Source organism: Vulpes vulpes, chromosome 5 (assembly GCF_048418805.1).
Source record: "Vulpes vulpes isolate BD-2025 chromosome 5, VulVul3, whole genome shotgun sequence".
Taxonomy (NCBI): domain Eukaryota; kingdom Metazoa; phylum Chordata; class Mammalia; order Carnivora; family Canidae; genus Vulpes; species Vulpes vulpes.
The window spans coordinates 75,476,978-75,502,575 of NC_132784.1; the positions used below are offsets into that span (position 1 = coordinate 75,476,978).

The 25,598-nt window shown below is 35.1% G+C and overlaps 2 protein-coding genes across 2 annotated transcripts; both read left to right on the top strand.

The window, feature by feature from the left end:
• Positions 1 to 5,933: 5,933 nt before the first annotated feature.
• LOC112912203 (olfactory receptor 4A15-like) lies at positions 5,934 to 6,857 on the top strand. Its single transcript, XM_025988939.2, has one exon. It carries the CDS (start codon positions 5,940 to 5,942, stop codon positions 6,855 to 6,857), a length of 918 nt encoding a protein of 305 aa, XP_025844724.1. The 5' UTR covers positions 5,934 to 5,939.
• An 11,677-nt stretch (positions 6,858 to 18,534) lies between these two features.
• LOC112912199 (olfactory receptor 4A5-like) lies at positions 18,535 to 19,485 on the top strand. The gene has a single exon (XM_025988935.2). It carries the CDS (start codon positions 18,538 to 18,540, stop codon positions 19,483 to 19,485), a length of 948 nt encoding a protein of 315 aa, XP_025844720.1. The 5' UTR covers positions 18,535 to 18,537.
• Positions 19,486 to 25,598: the final 6,113 nt, after the last annotated feature.

Here is a 25,598-nt window from a genome sequence, read left to right on the forward strand (position 1 = left end):
GATGTAATTTCATTGCTGGATCCTTAGCAGTTAGATTAATGTTGGACACAGTAAATAATTGAATGAATGCTTTATGGAGAGACTTAGGAATTAGACTTTTAAAAATAATGTATTTTCTTAGTTTAAAAAGCACTGAGGTGGTATTTTATTTCAAATTTTTTGAGGACCACTTACACTTAGCATTTATTGTCTATCATGTTTTGGGAGTTTTTGTAAGCACATTATGTGTGTTTATTCAGTTGAGCCTCAAATGACACTCTGAGATTCATACTCTAATTGGACCCATTTTATAGTTGTATAGAGGTTCATGGGTTTAAGTAGCTTCTCCACAGCCACCAACCTGAGAGTGTCAATGGCAGAATCAATTCCTGAACTCTAGCCAGCATTGTTAACAACAGTTGTACGGGTGGTCTTTGGTGGAATTCTCCAGTGAAGGTATCACAGGCTGGTGTTTCCTTGGTGGTGAGTTTTTCTTCCACTTTATTAATATCTCTCAAAGACATCAATCCATTGATTTTTCTTTCTCTGGCATTGGTAGTTTGGGTAAATTTTATTTCGTTAGATAATTGTCCATTTCATCCAGATTCTCAACTTTATTTTGTATAAATGGAATAAATAGTGTCCAATGATTCATTTTTTGCTGTGCTTGGAGTTATATTTTTCTTTATAATTTTTAAATTTAAAAACATGGTAGGTTTGACATAATTTCATCCCTATTTATCCCAAAATCTGAATAAGAAGTTTGTAGTGGGTCTAGGATTTTTCAAATTTAGACCACCCAAATTTCATCTTTCTCTGGTTTCAATTGTTGTTTGCCCCCAAAGAGTCAAATGGTCTCTTGAACACAGTAGAAATAGGACAGGCAGTTGTTTGTACCATGAACTTTGTGAGTGTCAGCACTTCTGGTGGACATGTTGGCCAGAGAAGAGACAGGAGCCCTGCAGGCATTCACAATGATCCCCTTTCCTCACCTCCCTAGTGGAAGCAGACACATTATGCTGAAAGTTGGGAGAATTCATCCTATAATTTTGCTTTTTTAGCCTTAAAGATTATATTTATTTATTTACTTATTTATTTAGAGAGCAGAAGTATGGGGAGGGACAGAGGGAGAGGGAGAGAATCCCAAGCAGACTCCACATTGAGCACAGAGCCTGAGTGAGGCATTGATCCCATGACCTTGAGATCATGACCTGAGCTGAAATCAAGAGTTGGTCACCATACCAGCTGTGCCACCCTGATGCCCTGATTCTGTTTTTGGCTAGCATTCTTGCCTTTTCTTCACTTCCTATTCTTGGAGCACAAGAGTCAGAGGTAGCCTTGTACATTATTATCCTCACTTTATATTGTATTACTGTTATGACATAAAGAAGAGGAAAATTCTGATTTTAAAACCACCCTGGAATTAGTATTTTTTAGCACTTCATTATTAAGCATGATATCAATTTTATGTTTATGACTTCTACTTATATATTAGGAAAAATCCATCTATGTTCATAATATAACAATACGTTTTTGAAAAGTGTGGTAGAATTAATTATGCTTAAGAGTCTATAAATATGATCTACATTTTTTCATTGATCTATTTTCATGCAATACAGATACATTTAAAAATATGTAATTATCATTGTACTCATTCAGAACAAGAAGAAGCCCCAGGGTCTAGGTTTACCCTTGTGTCTAAAGCATCAAACAAACCAGAGAAATATATGAAAAACTGGTTTTCAAGACTAGACATCAGAAAGAGTTGATAGTGATCACTGGGAAATGGGAAACAAAGAATTGGATCCTTAATATTACCCCAGTTTTGCATTCAAAAGTTTCTGTAAAGTGGCACAAACAGAGATATCTAGGAAGATCCTGGCAGACCCCCTGAGCTGAAGACATGGACGGAGAGTCCTATAGCAAACCATCCAAGGGAGCTAGAATTCGGAGGGTGGTGCCAAACACACACACACACACACAGAGAGAGAAAAAGAGAGGAAAGGGATAGAGAGAGAAGAGAGAGAAGGCTGGGGAAGGGAGGAAGGGAAGGAGAGAGAGAAGAGGTGAGCAAGTAAGGGGAAAGGAGAGGGGAGTGTTGTGTAGGGAGAAAAGAGAAGTAGGGGGAGAGAGAGGGGAAAAGAGAGGGAGGAGGAAGGATGGGAGAGGGAGAAGGGGTAAAGGGGAGAGAGAGGGAAGGAGAGGGAAAGAGAAGCACAGGGAGGGAGAGAGGGGGAGAGCATAGGCGGAGTGTGAGAATATATGAGACAGAATATGAGAGAGAACTTGTGAGATTGAGTGGGAATATCTGAGACAATGAGAGGAGAGAGAAAGAGAGACAGAGAGACACAGACACACAGAGACAGAGAGAGAATCAGCATGCTAGAGAGCTGCTGTTTGTTCATCAAATTTGGGAACAGTATGTGCATGTGAGGAAGCCACCAGAGGCTGGGTGGAGATTTACCTGGATTCATTAGGGAGGAGTGCCAGGTGCTTTCTGGGCCAGGCACAGTGCTTTCCCTCCCAGCTGGATCACCTGGGTAGGTTCTGATTCACAGGGCAGAGCACTGGCTGTGTACTTTGGAAGATCTTGCCTCAGTAGTGGGATGTAATTAGCCCCATACTGAGCACTGTTCCAAAACTGACTTATAAAGCATAGCAGTAAGAATAAAGAAAAACCCCAAAGGAAAACATCCAAGAGAAACTAATATTGTATTCAGAATTCTGTGTTTCTGCTACCATGAGAGACTGGTCTGATGATTGTTACTGTGATGGTCTTGTTCATCTGGCATAATCATTATGCTGGGTGCATAAAATGAGTCAGGAAGTATTTTAATTTCCCCCCCACCCTGGAATGTGCTTATGTAGGATTGGTACTATGTTTGATTAACTGTGAAATAGTATCATTGTTAAAGTAATGTGGAAGTAGAATTTTGTTTAGAAACAGAAAGAATTATCAAGAATTCATTTACTTAAAATTATTAGATTATTCGATGTTTTAATTATTTTTCTGCATCTCTTTAGAAAATTGGATCTTTCAGAGAGAGAGAGATCCTCTTTTTAAATGGGCAAGTATACCGTCATCAATTCATTTACTATATTCTTTTATTATCTTCTTTAGGTCAATAGATAGCATTGATGACCCTCTTTTCATTTTTAATTCTATCATTCTTTCTCTTATTTTTTTGCAAGGAACATTAATTTTATGAACCTTTCAAAGAACCAATTTGTGGATTTATGTATTTTCTCTATTTTCCATTAAGTTTTATTTCAATGACTTCTGGTCTTTTATTTACTACTTTTCTTCTATATTCTCTGGGTTTATTTTGCATTTATATTTTTAGCTTCTAGAATGGAATGTTAATTTACTAACTATAATCTTTTGTGTCCTAATACTTGCAGTTAAAGCTAGAAATTTCATTCTAAACATGCCTTTAAGTAATTGGGAAATGCTGTTATATTTTTGTTGAATTCCATTGCATATGTTCTGTATGATTTACACACTTTGAAATGCATTGTCACTTGTTTTCTGGCCCAGTTCAGGGTCTATTTTGGCGAATGTTCTCTGAACACTCTGAAATAAGTGGAATCCTCCCACAGAGTTTTCTCCCTTCCCGCTCTCATACTAACACGGGTTCTATCAACTTGCCCATGTGCCTCTATGTGACAAACTCAAAACTCTTCCCTTTAGGGAACAGCTTACTTTACCTACATTTGAGACAAGGTTTAAATGGCTTGTTCTGAAATTTGTTTCATGATCTTCTGGAAGTCAGTTCAGTGTCTGTGGGTGGACATCACTTATACCTCACTGAAACAGCTTTGGATATTTTGAAATTCATGCTTTAAAGAAGATAGTTTTTTTTTTTTTTACATATTTTATTCCTATCCACATTGGACGTTTCTCTTTTGGTGATTCAATCTTATGTTGTCCTTTGGGGATTCCATGTCCTTGCCTAACCCCTCCACCCCCCAGAGGACATGTTTCTGCAAGTCCTGTTGTACAAAGTGATTATCCTGGTGGCATCTCTGGAGATGTAGGTCTACCATCAAAATTATGATGAAGGTCCCAGTGAATTTAATTAGGGAAGAATCACTCTTGGAAATGCACCTGTTGAGTGACTCAACAAATATATGTTGTATCTCACATGCAGACAAAGTGTTTACAGACCTTTGTCTTGACTTCAGAGAGTATTTGGATCAAAGTTCACATGATGGGCTTTTTCAGGAATTGAAAGGATGGACTCAGAAGATGGTGAAATCTGTATCTGAAATTATTCTCCATCATTCAGGGCATCCAAAGTTTAATTATGCTTAGTGAATACAGACCAGAATAACTGACTGAGAATTGACTGTTGTAAAGTCTATTTCACTATTTGACTTATACTGACATTAAAAACAAACCATACAATCTTTATTTATTCAAACATCCACAATTTTCTCTCCCACAAGGTTGACTTTTTTAAAAATCAAAATGCTGGTTTAACATTTGTTATTAGAACACATTCTGCCAACATGAAGATTTTGAATCTCTTTAAGATTTAGATTTGTTTAAGTTAAGGACCTTTGCATTCATTTTGAAAAATGAATTTGAAAAACCTGAACAATTTAAAAGGAAACTTTTTTTTCAAAGACTGAAACAAGTGAGACTTTCTGTAAGCATGGAAAGAATTGTTCACATGAAAACGATTCAAGATTTTGTGACGGTGCCTGTGTTTTCTTGCTATGTGTGCATGCAGGGAGATGGCATCAGTGTACAAAAGAAAAAGGAGAAGGGACTACAACCCAGAGCTTGTATTGAATGCTTGTCTCAGTATTCAGGTATTCCAGGAAGTGAAATTAGATGTAAGATTTCAAAGTAGGCTCTACATTTTACCTTTTGGTAGTGTGGGAATTCACAGTCTTTTAAAAGTTCTGCTGTGTGGTTCTGAGAATCAGCCATGTTCGGGATTCTTTATGGTAACCAAAATATATGAGAATTAGGTCAGTTCTGTAGTATTCTTTTTGGCTATTTTCATATTTAAAGACCCAGAATAAATTTATTTTCTCTAATGTCAAGTTTTTAGAAACTAGTTTCTGGTTTAGGGATATTTTAATGGGCAGATACCACTATCTCTAATGATGGTTTCAATTGATACGTTCTCTGGGCATTGTTTACTGATCTGTGAAAATTTTAAGGATGGCATACCGTCTACAGAATTTGAATGAGTGATTTTGAAGAATCCAAATTCACACTTTCATAATGAGGCTGTTACTTCATTTCCTATGATTCTGTCCACAAGTGAGTTTCAGCATCATAGCATATGTGTGGTGGCCATCCTTTAGTTGCTTGTTTATATGATTCACTCATGTTGTCATTGGTTTGGTTGTCTTTTATTTAATTGCTTAGCTATCTGTGTTTATCTTGATATTAACTCTGTGTATGTCCTCTAAAATGTAAATGTTTTCTTCTATCTAATTTATTGATGATATGGTATCTTTTTTGACTCAAGGTATTCCAATATTGTAAATATATGAATTTCATTTATTAGATAAGAGAATTCTATAACTTGGAATGTCATCTCTTTTATTACCTGGGAAGCAAATATAAGTCTTGCTTTAATTTTTCATTAAAACAATGCATTAAAATTTTTTATAAGAATAATTTGCTTTATGTACAATTTTACTAGCTTCCAGGTGGAAAACTGGTTGTGGCACCCCATTTATTTGTTAATGTGTCCTTTTCTCAGGATGTCTTTAATAACTTTTCTCTCCCTTAACCTGCAAGATTGGTGAGGGTAGGGAACATGTTTTAATCAAGCCTTGTATTGTAATTTCTCAAAGTCCCGGGACATAAGAAATGACAATGCCTATGTGTTGAATGAATAAACAGATTGTGTTAAGATTTCAGGAAGTTACCAGGAATAGTTATATTTATAGCTAATTTTGTCTGAACTCTGAAATAAGGACATGCAAAAGAACATATGGAACACAGGAACAATGTGACTGAGTTTGTCCTCTTGGGGCTCACCCAGAGCATCCAAGGTCAGAAAATATTATTTGTTGTGTTCTTGCTCATCTACATCGTGACAATGGTGGGCAACCTACTCATTGTGGTAACTGTGGTGGTCAGCCCAAGCCTGGATGCCCCTATGTACTTCTTTCTTGGTTACTTATCATTTATGGATGCTGTGTATTCTACTACAGTTACTCCAAATATGATTATAGACTTACTCTATGAGAAGAAAACCATTTCCTTCCAAGCTTGCATGTCCCAGCTCTTTATAGGGCACTTATTTGGTGGTGCTGAGATTTTACTCCTGGTGGTCATGGCCTATGACCGCTACGTGGCCATCTGCAAACCCTTGCATTATTTGACAATCATGAATCAACGAGTATGTGTTCTGTTGCTGTTGTTGGCTTGGTTTGGAGGGTTTTTGCATGCTGTGGTTAAACTTTTCTCCATTTACAACCTTCCCTTCTGTGGTCCCAATGTCATTGACCACTTCATCTGTGACATGTACCCATTGCTAAAACTTGCCTGCACTGACACTTATGTTATTGGCCTCACCGTGGTTGCCAATGATGGGACAATCTGTGTCGTTATCTTTATGGTCTTACTCATCTCCTACGGAGTCATTCTGTACACCCTGAAGGCTCTTAGTCAGGAAGGGAGACGCAAAGCCTTATCCACCTGTGGGTCCCATATTACAGTGGTGGTCCTCTTCTTTGTCCCCTGCATTTTTATGTATGTGAGACCTCCTTCTACCTTACCTATTGATAAATTCTTGACTGTGTTTTACACAGTTATCACCCCTATGTTAAACCCCCTAATCTATACCCTGAGAAATGGAGAGATGAAAAATGCCATGAAAAAGTTGTGGACCAGAAGGAGAAAATGAGGCAGAAGAGAAATGTGTTGCCTTTTTTCAATGAAGAGTTGCTCCCTCCAGGAAAGGATTATTTTATTTGTAGTAAATTTCTCCTCAGGTTTAATAAACTTGTACATGATGGAAAGCATGTAAGATGTAAGTAATTCCAATTATCAAAATAGACTTCTAAGATTTTCATAAATTCTTAGGAAAATAGATGTTTAGCTTTTGGGTATGAAATTATACTTTGAAATTATAAATTTAGTTTCTACATGAAGAGTTATGGTATAGGTGATCCTGTACTTCTGTGACATGTACCCATTACTAAAACTTGCCTGCACTGACACTTATGTTATTGGCCTCACCGTGGACAATTTTCACATGGAAAATGGAAGGAGTGGACTATTTTCACACATTCCCTCTTACATAATGTTTTTTCAAAGTTAATTGTTTTAATTATATATTTCAGAGAAATAATTTTAAAAATTTCACACAAACACTTGGTTCACTGCTTCCATACAAGACAGTCCATACTAATATTTGAAGTATATATCTTATTTTTGTATCTGCAAGATATTTAAGTTTATAATTTTGTTCATATTGCTTAGCACATGATCACATGATGTTTGCACGTGAAGAAGAATGCTGCTTCTAAGTTATATTGTTAATCATAAGGAAACTAAGTGTAGAATAATCTGAATAAAAGATGTAGGTATAATAAGTAAGCTTTACTTATTTTTCTGAGTGGGGAATCCTATTTTCTCATCAAGTGAAATGGCTTTATTCGGTGTTATATTTTTATTGAGATGATCTGTTAATCTCTCCTGATAGTTTAGGATATCTGATAATTTCTCTAACATTTTCCAGTATCCTTATCTCTTCTTTTGCTTAAAGGGTTTCATGCCTCCTTTAGGGACCTAGGCCCTTCCTTTCACCTACAGAGTTACTTGAATACATAATTTATGAGCTTTACATGTGCAATACAAAACTGGAAACCAGATATTTTGGAAGCTATCATTGGTAAGAAACATGCTGATAATATGGCATGCCTTTCTTACCTCTGGTGTTAACAGAATGCAGGTTATTAGGTAATAAAGAGGTAGTAACATATATTGATTTATTTAACTGATACTTCTTTCATAAACCTCTCTGAATGTGGCTTGAAAGAAAATCTCTAATATGAAATCTAATTTAATATGAATAGAAATAGAAATCTAAATAGAAGTAGAAATCTAATATGAAATAAAAGAAGCAAATCTTCTATATAATAGAAGTCCCTAATATGGTATGAAGCAGGCAGTCAAAGAAATTCATGGTTCTGCCTTCTTTATTTAGCTTGAAATCATGAGGTACCCAGGGTATGGGGAATGGAGCCTTTTCACTGGTAAGTCACAGTGTATGAGAAATTTTATATTCCGATTTTCTCAAAAGAGATATTTATTTATTTATTTATTTATTTATTTATTTATTTATTTATGTGTGAGAGAGAGAGAGATTGAGAGAGAGAGAGAAAGAGATAGCACAAACAGGCAGAAAAAGAGGGAGAAGCAGAGAACCAGATGTGGGACTTGATCCTAGGACCTTGAGATCATGACCTGAGCTGAAGGCAGACATTTTACCGACTGAGCCACACAGGCATCCCATATCCTGATTTTTATCCTAGTTATTATTACATGGAGATTTCTTTTGTCATCTCAAACTCTTCCCAAACACAACACTATTCATTAAATAATAGTAAACATTTTATTTTACCGGAAGTTATATAATTAAGTCATCAGATGTTGCTATAGATTTTTTTGTGTTCTCAAAATTCATGAGTTAAATTCCATATGACATAGTGGTATTTGGAGGTGGGGTGTTTGGGATATAATTAGGTGATGAGGTCCTATGAATGGGACTAGTGTTTCTTTAAAAAGGGAACCCACAGAATTCACTTGCCTTTTCTGCCATGTGAGGACACAGTGAAAGGACAGTTATCTGTTAACAAAGAAGTATGCTTTCACCAGAGGTGGAATCTGCCAGTGTTGTGATCTTGGACTTCACAGACCCTAGGACTGTGAGAAATAAATGTTGTTGAAGCCACTCAGTTTATGTTATTCTATTATAGCAGCCCAAATGGATTTAGACATTTAGTAAATTTCCAAATTTATACAGTTTTCAAGCTCTGAGATAAAAATTCTGGTTAATCCTGTTCATTGGTCTGTAAGTTCCCTTACATTAGGGGACGTTATCTTTTAATATTCGTTTACTTATTGATTTCTTCTATCACAGCATTCTTGGAAAATTTTATTTACTTTCAGTGAATTTATAAATTTTAACATCTTTTTAAAAAATAAAAATAACTCTCAAAAAAGTTCTCTTTTTAAAACAATCTAGGATTTACTTTGGTTTGTAATGAAGACATATATAAACCTGTTTTCCTCAAACAGGAAAACTGACCTGACAAGGTTATTATTAATTTTGGTAATAATTTAAAAATTTTTCTACTTAATATGTTACATTTTATACAACTATTATGTTTGATTTGAGGCCCATTTCCCCTCCCCTTCTCTTGGTGTCTCCTCTTACTTCTTTTCCTTTGGTGTATTTCTCTACTACTAACATTCTATGTCAGTTATCAAGGATTTTAGTGTGCATTATGCCTCATAGGGATAATCTCCCTTAATCACTCAGCCTTTTCAAGTTTCTTGTGATTTCTAAATATTTATTTTTCCTGATAAGCTTTGGGACTATTTTGTGAAGTTTGAAATCTTCCCATAAAATTATATTTAGAACTTTATAACTTGCCACATTGATTTTTAGGAAAATGGCATGTTTTCATATCTTGTTTTTCCATCCAGAATGAGACATGTATTGTGAATGCTTGATCAATGTCTCAGTAAAAATTTTTAATTATCTCTATAGAATGAACATAAATCTTCCCTTTTGGCTTTGTTAATTAAAAATGAGCTTGGCTTATTTATATTTGATTCAAATTTTCAATTAGCTGACCAGAAAGGGCTCAGTATCTTTTGCTAGCATGATTCTTAAAGGCATGGATGTATGTTTGTATGTAAATGTACATAGGCCTACATTTGACAATACACAAGTATGTATTCAACCACAGAGATCTATATCTAATATCATGTAGCTCTGTATTACCACATATAGGTACATATTCAATGATCTGTAGGTCTGTATCCAACTTCACATAAGTGTCTATATGGGAAGACACAGAGGTCTGTATCTGACAACACATGGATGAGTATCTGACTACCCATATGAATGCATATGTGTATGTATGTGTACTTGATATGATCACACACAGGCTTGTATCTGTCTAGACACAGGGCTATATCTTGCCATACCCAGGTCTGTATCTGCCTGCATGTGAATTTTGGGAGGACTTGACTGAACAATTCTTCTGTCCCATGTGGCATAGACTGAGGTCCCTCTCTGGTATTCAGCTAATTGCTGGGCTATTAGGAAGTGTGTAAGATGAGTTTAGTCATATGAATGGTGCCTTGTCAGGGGAGACTAGAATGACTAGTCTCTTCTGGCTCCTTCTCCTTCTCCAAGTGAGTTTTTCAGACTTGCAAAATGGCAGTTCAGGACTTCCAGAGGGAAGACACAAAACAATTATGCCAGTTAAGATGTCATCCCATCCTGATATGAACTTGAAATTCAGGATCTCAAGTTAAAATCCAGACTGCTATTGTAGACTTGACTGAACAATTCTTCTGTCCTATGTGGCAGGAAGGACATGAAGTCCTTCTCTGGTATTCAGCTAATTGCTGGGCTTTCAGGGAGTGTTTAAGATGACTTTCCTCGTGTGAGCTGTGCCTTGGCAGGGATATCTAGAAGACTGGGATCTTTAGGCTCTTTCTTCTTCTCCATGTAGCCTCTCTCCCCATTGAGTTTATCAGACTTGTAAAATGGTAGTTCAGGACTTTCAGAGGGAGGACAGAGAAGGGATTGGGTCAGTTAAGATCTCTGACATGAGCTTGAAGTTCAGGTTCTCAAGTTCTAAATCCAGATTACTTCTGAACTAAATGAAAAACATACCTACAGAATGGGAGAAAATATTTGCAAGTCATATACCTCATAAAGGTTATTATCCAACATGTACGAGGAACTTATGCACCTAAATAGCACAAAACAAAACAAAATAAAACAAAAAAATGGCCAAAAAATTGGCAAAGCACCTGAAAAGAAATTTTCCAAAGAAGGCATAAAAATGGCCAATAGGAACATGGAAGGATGTTCAACATTACTAAGTCATCAGGGATATGCAAATCAAAGCCACAATGAAATATCACCTCATACCTGTTAGGATGGTAGCGTTATAAAAAAATTAATAGATAACATGCTGGAGAGGATGTAGATAAAAGGGACCGATAAAAGGGACCCCTAGTTCATTGTTGTTGGGTGTATAAATTTCTTTAGCCACTATGGAAAGCAGTATGGAGATTCCTCAATAAAGTAAAATAAAAGTACCATATGATCCATAAATGCCACTTCTGTGGGTATATCCCAAAATATGAAATCAGAATCTAGAGGAGATATCTGCACTCCCATGTTTATGGCAGTATTATTCACAATAGGCAATACATGGAAACACCTAAGCATCCATCAGTGGATGAACAGAAAAAGAAAGTGGAATATGTATACACAAGAGAATATTATTCAATTATTAAAAAAAAGATGATCCTGCCAATTGCAACACCATGAGAGACTTTGAGGGCATATGCTAAGTGAAATAAGTCAGGCAGAGAAAAACAAATAATCTATGATCTCATGTGTGGAATTAAAAAACTTAATTTATAGAAGTCAAGACAATGTGGTTGCCAGGGCCTAGAGGGTTGGGGAGGTGGAGAGATGTTAGTCAAAAGGTACAGATTCTAGTTATAAGATAAGTTTTGGGGAGTTAATATACAGCACAGTACAGTAGTTAACAATAATGTATTACATAGAAATAATTGCTGAGAGAGTGAATCTTAAATGTTCTTACTCCACGTAAAAATTCTAATTGTGAGGTGATATATGTGTTAACTAACCTTATTGTGGAAATAATTTAGCCATATATGGATGTATCAGATCACCATGTTGTACACCTTAAACTTAATACAACATTACATATCTATTGTATATTATTAAATCAAGGAAAACAAATAGACAAATAAATAGAATTATATGTTATGAAATGAGAAAAGAAATTCTGTATACTAAAAACATGCTGTTTCTTCTATATGCCCTATATACAATTAGGAGGTATACAACATAACCAAGTAGATATTCCTATCCACAAGGAGGACCATGGTGCTTCCTTTTGTGCAAATCCCTTAAAAATTTTGTGAACTTTTTCTACATTTTCATTGAGGTTTATACGAGGGCCACACCCACAAATATTTTGAGACAGGTTCCTCTCAGGTTGGGCTGGAAGTTGGTGTGCACTGGGATAACACCCTTAAGTCTTAGACATATTTTTTTTTCTAGTTAAGAGACTTTATGAGACACACCTTAAATTTCCCTGGAGTCTTCTACTACTTGGAGATGATATGAGAGCTTTTTGCTCTTTGGAGAGTGTGGGATGAGAACCAGTTTTATAATTAAACCCAGCAGGTCTTGGCTCCCTTCATGTTTCTCCTGAATTCTGCTTGAGAACTTGTTACTCTTTTAACTCATTTCTCTTTACCCATCTTTTAACATATCATGCCCTGCTGAGGAAACAGCTGGCATTTCAGTATTCTATTTAGAAATCTCAGTTGAATACATTCAGGGTGGGATAGCTTCCATTTTCCACACTCCTATAGGTGAGAGATAGCCAAACTTTTCAAGGGCTTGGTAACATGAATCACTTTTTCTTCAGCCTCCAAGGACAATTTCTCTTGTCTTTTAAAGTTTTAATTACAGATGCCTTGACACCTTTCCAGCTCCCATCCTCTTACAAAAATGTAAAGCCAACACCACATGCTTTACATTTTTTGTTATGGGAACACCACACTTTCAGGTTCCATTTTTTGGCCTGGTTACCTTTTTCTACATGGCATATGACTCCAAAATTTTGTGACTTAAAACAGCAGCTATTTTAATTTACCTCAAAAATTTGTCAATTAGCAATTCAGGTGGAGGTTGGCTGGGTATTTTTTTCTGCTTCATGTGGCTAGAACTGAAGTCACTCTGTGGCATTCAACTGGTAACTGAGGGACTGCAGGATCCAGGGCAGCTCCATTCATGTTCAAAGTATCTTGGAAATGGTGACTGAAAGGAACCCAAGGGGTCCCTGTCCCTCTCCCACTAGATGGAGGACCACAAGCAGGATAATCAGACTTTTTACATTGTGCTCATGGATCTCAGTTGTAGAAAGTGGAAGGAATCAGGATGATTACAGGTTATCTCCAAAACCAGCACAGTATCACTTTTACCATCTTCTATTGCTCAAAGCAGGCATATAGCATGCCCAGGTTTGAGGTGGTGGAGAACTAGGTGATGACATTTAGTGGGAAGTGAACACTTGATGGCAAAGTTATATTGCAGAACAGCATGTGGGATGGAAGATATTGTATCTCTTTTCGGGAAATATAAATGTCAACATCTCTTAAAGGGTATGCTGAGAGTTTCATGTATATTGAATTGAATCTGTAGATCATTTTGGAGTGCATAGCATATTAACAATATTGTATTTTCTGGTTCTGGAGCACAAGGTATCACTTTATTGGGGTGTTTAAAAATTGTGTTTTGTTAATATTTATAATTTTTATTTTATTTCATTTTTTTAGAAAACATCTCTACTTTTTTAAAAAAGATTTTATTTATTTATTCTGACAGATACACAGAGAGAAGCAGAGACACAGGCAGAGGGAGAAGCAGGCTCCTTGCAAGGAGCTCGATGCAGGACTTGATTCCCAGATCCCAGGATCATGCCCTGAGTCAAAGGCAGATGTTCAACCTCTAATCCACCCGGGCACTGCAATATTTGTAATTTTTAGTGGAGGAATGTTGTGTTTCCTGAAGTGTTTTTGTTTTTCAGTTACTAATGTGATGACATTTGTGATTTCAGATACTAATGTGATTAACATTTTGTAATTTTTCAATTATTATGGATATGTAGAAATGTAATTGAATATTTTATTTGGAACTTGTGTCCTAAAAACTCACTAAATTCACTTATTATTTCTAGTAACCTGTGTGGATTCCTTAGAGTTTTCTATGACACAATCATGTTATTTACAAAAAAGGGGCAGTTCATTTCTCAGAAAGATATGAGTATTTAACTTTTCTATATATCTTTGAGTCTTTTTTAGAAAGTTGTGTTTTTTTTTCTTTATTTTGCCCACTTTATCTAAGGTAACAAATTTATTGCAATGATGTTTTTCTTAAGAACCATATATTATCCTTTTAAAATCTGAAGCATATCTGTGATTTTATCTGCTTTTAAATTTCTGAAATTGGTAATTTTCTCTTGATTACTTTTGCTAGAAATTTATCAGTTGTAGTATAAAAGTGCCAACTTCTGGTGCTTTTAGTTTATTTTATGTTTTCTATTATATTGATTTTCGATCTTTCCTTCATTACCTCCTCTTTTTTTCTTTACTCTGTCTTTAATTTAGTCCTCTTTTTGTAACTTCTTAAGTTAAAAGCTTAGCTGCCTTTAAAGCTTTATTTTTAACATAAATATGTATTTTAATGGCTCTTTATGTATGATCCTTATCATCTAGAAGACACAATGTACAGCTAAACATATGTAGAGATCAAGATGCTCAATGGAGCCCATCATAAGCTATTGGAAAATGAGTGAGTTGAAGCCCTTAGAGATTTGATGTAGAAGCAGGCTTTTGTTGGAAAATAATTTGTTTCTTGTAGAAACAGTTACTCAGTTGACACTGAACTGAAATTAAGGGATTGAATTAATGCACTGAAAATCATTATGATGTCAGTTGACATAGGTTCAGGCCTTGGTCAACAGCATCCACTCCAACACAGAATTAAATAACTGTGACTCATTATCTTTTTATGAATTGCAACTTTGACCTCAGTAACTTCCCTCATCCTAAGGCCTTCTCCCTCTGAGCCCCAGGACCTCTTGATTAGAGATGCTAACAGGTAGAGATAGGACCTCCTTTGTTGCAGACATGATTGGATAAGTAAATCTGAGACTGATTCTCCTTTCACTTTGGTATAGATAAGACTTGCCTTACTTAAATGTTCTCCTAAATGAAATTCACAATTTATTATTTGTTTGATATATGTATTTTTTCTGTTCAAATTAGAGGCTTTTCACACATTTGACTGTCTGCTAGTCTTTCTTGGCAAGAACCTAGTTTTTTTCCTCTATGGATTTTTCTGGGAAGAAAACTGTCCAGAAGGGGTAACTTTATTTGAATTTATTCTAAATATTCTCATAAACTAACGTGTAATGTCCTTACATTCTCTTTCATTGAATACAGTAATGATGTGGAAAGCCATAGGCTGTGTCTGCATATATAAATGGAAAGATTATTTTCCTGATAACAATGGCCCAAGAGATTTCTGAGGATTCAAATATCTGCCCAGGCTGGAGTTTCTCTTCATCGCCTAGATGTTTCTCTGGTATGCTTTCCTGTTCATAGATATCCCTCATAAGTATGTGGAAGGCCCTAGTTCTTTGGTATGAAACTGGGGAAAGGTAGAAAAATGCTTTCCATTACAGAAGCAGCCTTAGGGATACATTATGAATAACTGAATAGATAAAGAGTTTAGTCGTTGGTCTTCCAGGAAGCAAATTTCAGTATTTGTTTTGTTAGGCACCGAGAGATGTTAATGTTTAATAAAGTAGAGCCATGTTAACTTAGTGGTTTCAGTTATTAAAGCCTTGTAACATGCTGTCACTTTTTATAGTATAAAATCTTTGATGACTTAAACTGTGGAGAATAGTTTATATACTTAATTTGCATATGTGAATAATTTAACTGGCTAATAGATTTATCCTAGTAAAATCCAATACTAGGATTGATAAGATACTCTTTCCTTCAGAAAGTAAGGATTAAAAAATAATAACTGGATATAGACTGCCTTATATCCTTATGTTCTTCAACTGGTGTGGCTTTGTCAATCTAGAGCTTCAACAGTGATAGAACTCCTGAACCAAATGGAGTAGTCATGTGAATGAGGCATGTGGACTATTCATCATACCTGGCTTCTAAGGAAAGCTCAGTCTTCTGCACTTATCCTCACCCCCTGCAAAAACTATGGGAATGGAATCAACTTGTCTATATTTGGGACTTAGTAATTCTGTAATTCTCCTGAACACTGAATAACCCAAAAGTTTGGGTTTGTATCTGTAGCTGTACAAGTCTTTTCTCATTTAATTTTGTCCTTACTGTTAGATGTAGGGTTTCTGAGGAATCAGGGCTTTTATTCTTTTTGAATTTTCTTTTTTACTGAGATGTGCTCTGTGTTTAATTGTTATGATTTCCTCAAATGCCTCCTCAGTGACCAATGGAAGGCTCACAGGATTTGGCTTCTACCGTTCTCTCACTAAAGGAAATCTTTCTGAATACGATTTTTCAAAGAAAACTAACATCACTTAATTATAACATTAATATCTTTTTTACCTGTGGATATTCGTTTCTTAAACATAATTTCTCCTTCCTGATTTGATACTTCTTTTCTTTCATTTTCTACCTTTTCCCCCTAGCTTTCTGCTTGCATTTTGACAAGATACATTACATCATAGGTAAATATTACTACTCATATGTAATAAAATAGGCATACAACCTTATTCTATGCACAAAAAGGGGTTCATGAGTTATAGGTGCAATATTCTTTTATCCAGAACTTTATCTATAATTCTTGTCAAAATGACAAAAATCCAGATGATTTGTTCTGATGCAATTTAACAGTGAAAACATTCAAAAACATTAATAATACTGTAATTTGTTGAGCTTTTACCTAGTGCCAGGCATATTCTAGATGCTTTATTTATTAATAAAACAACAGGCTTAGAAGGTAGAAACTATTATTATCCTCATTCCAAAATTCATGAAACTGAGCCCCAGAGTTTAAGTTGCCCAAGGTCACCTAAATGGTAAGTGTTGGAGCTGGGATTCCAACACAGACAGTCCAGCTCCAGAGTACACTTTTATTCACTACCATGTTATGCTCTCTCTCCAAGGATGTTTTGGGTCTTAAATGGGTACACTGAATGAGAAACTTTGTAGTCATTATTTGGTCTTTACAATGATCAAATCCCATTTACCACTGGCTAGCATTTTTCAGAGAATAGTGGTTAAGCTTTGAAATTTTTATTTAATTATAAAATATGAAAAAAAAGAGAAAAATGTCAGCAGAATGGAAGAGACGAGGCTGCATGAAAAGTATTGCAGAGAGTTGGACTGGAAAGGATTCTGCGATCACCTAGTTCAATCATTTTATTTTCCAGCGAACAGACTGAGACAGGATTGTAATTATAGTTAGAAGATGACTCAAGCCCATGCCTTCTCACCCTGGCTTAGAGTTTTCCCCTGAGTGTGCTGCTTTTTACAACCTGGGCACTGAAGTTCTATTTTTTTTCTTAAGATTTTATTTATTTATTTGAAAGAGATAGAACACAAACAGGGGGATGGGCAAAGGGAGAGGGAGAAACAGACTCCCTGCTGAGCACTGAGCTCTGAGGCCAGGCTGGATCCAAGGACCCTGAGATTATGACCTGAGCTAAAGTCAGATGCTTCCCGGAGCCACCCAGGCACCCGAAAGTTCTATTTTTGAGCACTCTCAGTATCCAAGAAGCACTATAAATAAAACCATGCCCTATTTTCCCCTACCTCTTTTTTCAGGGACTGTTTTTCTTGTCTCACTATGTCGTTTACCCCAAGGGTTTTGAAAAAAAAATACCAAGTTAATGTAACAATTTGTGAAAATTGTAAGTCATTTCAGTTCCATTCAAACATATTTGCTGAAAATCTAGATAGTGTGTGTGTGTGTGTTTTTTTTTTTTTAATAGTGTATATGTGTTAAGAGTTGTGGGGTAGGCAAAGATTAAAGGGTGAGAAATCTCAACTCTTAAATAGCTAATAGAGAATCAGACCAAAACACTCCCATGATAGAGAGTGATATGCTAAATAATTTTGTAGTTGTTTGGTACAGCTCAGTCTAGTCATTATGTCAAAGTCTAGTCTGAACAACTAACAGTGAAAAATCATAGTATTAAGTGAATTATTCCAGAAAAGCTGCTATTTTTGGTGCTAGATAAATCACAGTGTAAAGGTACTTACTCACTGCAAATATTACCACTTCAAAGGACTGACTCTATGCTGATTTGTGTAGAGTTTATTGCCACCACCAGAAAGTAAGTTTCTGGAGAGCAGGAATCCTTTCCTTGTTTGTGGCTGCTGACTTCTGTGCCAAGAGCTGACATATTTTAAATAAGGCTATAAAATATATGACTAGATTTAGGCTTTTGATTGCTCTTTTCTATAAATGATCCACTAAGACTTAGAGAAAGAAATTCTTACTTGTAGGCCAACAAAATCATCTGAAGAGAAATAGAATTGTCAAGGGAAAGTATAATGGGCTTTTTGGAAGAACTCAATAGGTATCACTAAATGTTTATTGCATGTAAACTGCTGTAGAAAAAGATATAATGATGAAGACGTATTCTTAACAATGGACATATTTATGGTCATGTTCATGATTTCATTACAGGTCCTGTTTTCAGCTCTCAACCTTGAAGCAAGCCTTATAGAAAGAGTACATGGGAAATAATAATAATGTGACAGAATTTGTCCTTCTTGGCCTCACTCAGGATCCTGAGGGGCAGAAAGCATTATTTGTCATGATTTTACTCATCTACATTGTGACAATGGTGGGCAACCTACTCATTGTAGTGACTGTCTTTGGCAGCCCCTCTCTGGGCTCCCCCATGTACTTTTTCCTTGCCTATCTGTCACTTATGGATGCTGTTTATTCCACTGTCATTTCACCCAAATTGATTATAGACTTACTCTGGGACAAAAAGACAATTTCCTTCCCAGCTTGCATGGGTCAGCTCTTTCTAGAACACTTCTTTGGGGGTTCTGAGGTCTTCCTTCTGGTCATGATGGCCTATGATCGCTATGTGGCCATCTGTAGGCCACTGCATTACTTGACTGTTATGAATCGACAGGTTTGCATCCTGCTGATAGTGGTGGCCTGGATTGGAGGTCTTGTGCACTCTATGGTTCAGCTTCTCTTTGTGTACAGCCTCCCATTTTGTGGACCCAATGTCATTGATCACTTTATCTGTGACATGTACCCATTATTAGAACTTGCCTGCACTGACACCTACTTAATAGGCCTCACTGTGATTGCCAACGGTGGAGCAATCTGTATGGTCATCTTTATCCTTCTACTCATCTCCTATGGAGTCATTCTAAATTCTCTTAAAAGTCACAGTCCAGAAGGGAGGCGCAAAGCCCTGTCTACCTGCAGTTCCCACACCACAGTGGTTGTCCTTTTTTTTGTTCCCTGCATTTTCATGTATGTTAGGCCTGTTTCTAACTTGTCTATTGATAAGTCTGTAACTCTGGTTTATACAGTTATCACTCCCATGTTAAATCCTTTAATATATACCTTGAGAAATTCAGAGATGAAAAATGCTATGGAAAAATTCTGGTGTAAAAATTTAACAAAAGGTAGAATAAGAATGTGTCACCTAAACTGAATACATTTATTTTAATTCTAAAGCAAGAAAAAAGGTAGTAAATTCTAACAATGGATTTAGCCAATTCAATGGATTCTCTAGAGATATTTCTTTTTATTTTATACAAAGTCATCAAAAATAGAATAAATTATCTTTTGAAGTAAGAATCAATCTGATAGGTAAAAGGATGGATAAAAGGCACAGGTATTTTTCCAATTATAAGTAAAAATAAAATTAATTTCACTTTGTAGCCTTATTTTTCTTGGCTCATATCAAAATGGGTATTTAGAAATGAATTTTTAAGTTTAAAATGTGAAAAGCAATTACCTTTGAAAATTTACTCTCACCCAAATTAATGAGAAAACAATTTGGCTAACACTTAGAATAAGTTACTGGGGCCAAAAAAGTGGTTTCTAGATTTTAATGTTCATTATTCTATCAGTGTGGCAACCTTCTGTACCTGCATTGTGCATCCTGCCTTTAAAATTATTTATTTCCATTCCTCAGGTCAGTGCTTATGCTTCTGCAGTTCAAGAAATTTATATGGAGGATGATATAGTGTTTGGTTAGACACTATCAGTGAGCAATTTTGTTAAATGGGATGTTGGATGTTTTCACATGTTGGGATGAAACTGTGTGGGATAGTTAATGATAAAAACAGATTCTAGTTCTTGATCTGAGCACAGAAAACCATACTCATCCAAATTATAAACATATTTTTATCGTTTCCCTCATTAGCTATTAGGTACATTTTTGCAATTCTTCAAAGAATATTTAGAACTGTTTATTTTGTTTTCATGATACTGAAGAAATGGGTAAAGAAAGACGGGATGAGCACTGGGTGTTATTCTATATGTTGGCAAATTGAACACCAATAAAAAAATAAATTTATAAAAAAAAGAAATGCATTATTTTGCATAACAATATGTTTCCCAAAAGTTGTATTCAACTTAAATACTTTGTACTTATAGACTTAGCAATGTTTTCTTTGATCTAAACAAAATTTGTTTTTCACAGTCATGCAAAAAATACCGATAACAGGTTTTTCTGTCTGCAGTCCATCCTGGAACACTGTAAACTAGGAAGAAGGGGCAGCTGGGGTGGCTCAGTGGTTTAGCACTGCCTTCAGCCCAGGGTGTGGTCCTGGAGCCCCGGATTGAGTCCACATCCGGCTCCCTGCGTGGAGTCTGGTTCTCCCTCTGCCTGTGTCTCTACCTCTCTCTGTGTGTCTCTCATGAATAAATAAATAAAATCTTAAAAAAAAAACTAGGAAGAAAATCGAACTGCTTTCATTGTAACATGGAGTATCATCTATGATTTATAAGAATTTTCTAACTAAAAAAACTCTAGAACTTTTATTTTAAAATTTTATTAAGCATTTTTTCATGCATATTGATAATATATGCAATTAACTTTTAAATATTGTAGTCTCTTAGAAGAGCTAGAAAAAAAGACAAAAACAAAACCCAAGACCAGTAGAAGGGAAGAAATAATAAAGATTAGAGTAGAATAATAAAGATTAGAGTAGAAATATAGTATGATTCAGTCTTTTTAGATTTGTAATATATATTATGTCTCTGTTTATGAGATTTAACCAGGGAGTTCTTCGGTATGTACTTGAAGAAAATGTGTATTCTATTTTTCTTGGATGGAATGTGATATCTAAATGTGTATATATAAAAGATAATATATATCTTTTAGAACCATGTATTCTGAAGTATGCTTCAAGCAAAAATGTTATTGTTGAAAAAATAACTTAACTGAGGGTACTCATTTAAAATAAAGATTGTCAGAGAAAAGGTGTTTGGGGAGAATGGGTGAAGTAGGTGAAGGGGATTAAGAGTACATTTATCATGATGAGCACTGAGTAATAACATTTAGAATTGTTGAATCAGTATATAATACAGTGAAACTAATATAACACTATATGTTAACTATAAAAATAAAAAACAATAATATATCTATATATATATCCTGAGCTCATTCTTTGAAAAGATCAACAAAATTGATAAGCCTCTAGCCAGACTCATCAAACAGAAAAGAGGAAGATAGGATTCAAATACAATCAGAAATGAAAGACCAAAAAAAAAAAAAAAAAAAAAAGAAAAGAAAGAAAGAAATGAAAGAGCATAAATAGCAACCAACATGATAGAAAAACACAGGATTATAAGAGAATATTATGAAAAATTATATGCCAACAAATTGGACAATCTAGAAGAAATAGTTACATTCCTAGAAACAAATAACCTTCCATAATTGAATCAGGAAGAAATAAAAAATTTGAACAGGCAAATTACCAGCCGTGAAATTGAATCTGTAATCAAAAAAATCCCAACAAATTCCAGAACCAGATGATTTCATAGGTGAGTTCTACCAAACATTTATTATTAATTTTTTACCAAATATTAAAAGAAGAATTAATACCTATTCTTCTCAAACTATTCCAAATGATAGAAGAAGGAAAACTTCCAAATTCATTCTCTGAGACTAGCATTACCCCTATACTAAAACCAGATAAAGACACCACACACAAAAAAGAGAACTACAGGCAAACTTGGCTGATGAACATAGATGCCAAAATTCTTAACAAAATATTAGCAAACTGAATCAAACAATACATTAAAAAAATAATTCACCATGATCATTTGGGATTTATTTCTGCGTTACAAGAGTGGTTTAATATTTACAAATCAATTAATGTGATATATTACATCAACAGAAGAAAAGATAACCATATAATCATTTCAGGAGAAGCGGAAGGAACATTTGACAAAGTATAATATCCATCCATGGTAAAAGCCCTCAAGAAGGAGGTTTTGAGGGAACATACCTTTAACATAATGAAGGCCATATATGGAAAACCCATAGTCATCATACTCAAACTGAGAGCTTTTTCCCTAAAATCAGAAACAAAATAAGGATGTCCACACTCACCACTTTTATTCAACATATACCGGAAATCCTAGCCACAGCAACTGGACAAGGAAAAGAAATAAAAGGCATCTAATTTGGAAAGGAAGAAGTAAAACTTTCACTATTAGTAGATGACATGGTATTATATATAGGAAATTCTCAAGAATTTCCACCAAAAGCTTCTAGAACTGAAAAATGAATTCAGTAAGGTCACAGGATACAAAATCATTTTACATAAATATGTTGTATTTTATATACTAATAATGAAATAGCAGAGAGAGAAATTAAGAAAACAATTACATATACAATTACACTAATAATAATAAAGTACCTAGGAAAAAACTTAACTAAAAAGATGAAAGACCTGTATTCTGAAAACTATAAAACATTGATAAAAGAAATTCAAGATGACACAAAGAAATGGAAAGACATTCTATGCTTATGCATTGTGAGAACAAATATTGTTAAAATGTCAATACTACCCAAAGCAATCTACAGATTTAATGCAATCCCTATCAAAATACCAACATTTTTTTCATAGCAATGGAGCAAAGAATCCCAAATTTGTAGAGAACCACAAAAGACCTCAAATAGCTAAAGCAATGTGGAAAACAAAAACAAAACTGGAGGTATCATGATCCTTGAATTTAAGATATACTACAAAGCTGTTGCAATGGAAACAGTATAGTATTGGCACAAAAATAGACATACACATCAGTAGAATAGAGAGCCTAGAAATAAACCCATGATTATGTGGTCAATTAATCTTTGACAAAGGAGGGAAAAATATACAATAAGAAAAAGACAGTCTCTTCAACATATTGCGTTGGGAAAACTAGATAGCTACATGCAAAAGAATGACACTGGACCACTTTTTTACACTATACACAAAACAAACTCATCAAAGTAGATTAAAGACCTAGATGTGAGTCCTGAAAAGACAGATACCATATGATTTCATTCATATGTGGAATTTATGGAGAAATCAACAAAAGGAGACAAACAAAAAGACAGACTCTCAGAAGTAGAGACCAAACTGATAGTTACCAGCACTGAGGTGCATGTGTGGATGAGTGAAGTAGGTGAAGGGGATTAAGAGTACACTTACCATGGTGAGCTGAGTAATGTATAGAATTGTTGAATCACTATATTGTACACCAGAAACCTGTAGAATATGGTATATTAATTTTATTGGAATTTTTAAAAAGCTCTTGGTATTTTTGTGTTGAAATTTCATTGATGTCACTGACAACTGAATCTTCATGTTCTGAATATAACAACTCTGCACTCATTTAGATTTTAACGCTCATAAAATTTGGAAAAATTTTATAAAATTTTAATATCCCTTTTGATAAATTTATTTATGTTTTTATTGCTTTTTCCCACATACCTACTGAAAATAGATTTTTATAAATATTTGTAATTTTTATAATATAAGCCAAATTATATCTCACTGCAAGTCAACAATTTACATTCATTTTGTTAGCAGCACTGTATTTTACCATTGGCACTTCTCTTTTGAAGTGCCTCTTCATGTACTATAATTTATTTGGCATATTCACAATGTTTTATTGACTTAAAAGCGATTTTTTCATAATGCAAAACTTAAAAGTTTTTCCTAACGTTTTGGTAGTGTGAGTGGTTGTACTTTTTCTTTCAGTGTTGTCAACCACTTTCATCAGAATTGCTGCATTTTTATTTCAAGCTCATATAACAATCCATAAATATTTTCTTCTAGTTTATTTATATTTACAGCTTTGAGTATAAATAAGCTTGCATGTGTGGGAGTTTTAGAGAAAAAAAGAAAATGTATGTGTGTGTGTGTATGCACATATATCTTAAGAATTTAAATCTACTTTTCAAATGGATTTTTGTTGCCTTAAATCCACTATTTTCAACATGTTAAAAAAGTCCAATGTATTTCCCTAATCTGATATGTCATGCTTATTATATATCCAAATATCTATGTATCTCCTTTGGTTGGCTGGTTATTTGTAAGCCAATATCTTTTATTTTAGGTCATGTGAGTAGATTTTGATGTCTGATAAGAAGCCTATCACCCAATACTCTTATTAAAAACAACATTTTCTGCTTTGAAAATTATTTTTTTTAATTAATTTTTATTGGTGTTCAATTTACCAACATACAGAAAAACACCCAGTGCTCATCCCATCAAGTGTCCACCTCAGTGCCCGTCACCCATTCCCCTCCAACACCCGCCCTCCTCCCCCCTTCCACCACCCCTAGTTCATTTCCCCGAGTTAGGAGTCTTTATGTTCTGTCTCCCTTCCTGATATTTCCCAACATTTCTTCTCCCTTCCTTTATATTCCCTTTCACTATTATTTATATTCCCCAAATGAATGAGAACATACACTGCTTGTCCTTCTCCGATTGACTTATTTCACTCAGCATAATACCCTCCAGTTCCATTCACGTTGAAGCAAACGGTGGGTATTTGTCATTTCTAATTGCTGAGTAATATTCCATTGTATACATAAACCACATCTTCTTTATCCATTCATCTTTCGATGGACACCGAGGCTCCTTCCACAGTTTGGCTATTGTGGCCATTGCTGATAGAAACATCGGGGTGCAGGTGTCCCGACGTTTCATTGCATCTGAATCTTTGGGGTAAATCCCCAACAGTGCAATTGCTGGGTCATAGGGCAGGTCTATTTTCAACTCTTTGAGGAACCTCCACGCAGTTTTCCAGAGTGGCTGCACCAGTTCACATTCCCACCAACAGTGTAAGAGGGTTCCCTTTTCTCCATATACTCTCCAACATTTGTGGTTTCCTGCCTTGTTAATTTTCCCCATTCTCACTGGTGTGAGGTGGTATCTCATTGTGGTTTTGATTTGTATTTCCCTGATGGCAAGTGATGCAGAGCATTTTCTCATGTGCATGTTGGCCATGTCCATGTCTTCCTCTGTGAGATTTCTCTTCATGTCTTTTGCCCATTTCATGATTGGATTGTTTGTTTCTTTGGGGTTGAGTTTAATAAGTTCTTTATAGATTTTGGAAACTAGCCCTTTATCTGATATGTCGTTTGCAAATATCTTCTCCCATTCTGTAGGTTGTCTTTTAGTTTTGTTGACTGTATCCTTTGCTGTGCAAAAGCTTCTTATCTTGATGAAGTCCCAATAGTTCATTTTTGCTTTTGTTTCTTTTGCCATTTTCACAATATTAATTCTGCCAATCCATGAGCATGGAATATTTTTC

Coding starts and splice junctions, on each gene's coding strand:
- LOC112912203 (XM_025988939.2), top strand. CDS start 5,940: ATGGAACACAGGAACAATGTGACTGAGTTTGTCCTCTTGGGGCTCACC.
- LOC112912199 (XM_025988935.2), top strand. CDS start 18,538: ATGGGAAATAATAATAATGTGACAGAATTTGTCCTTCTTGGCCTCACT.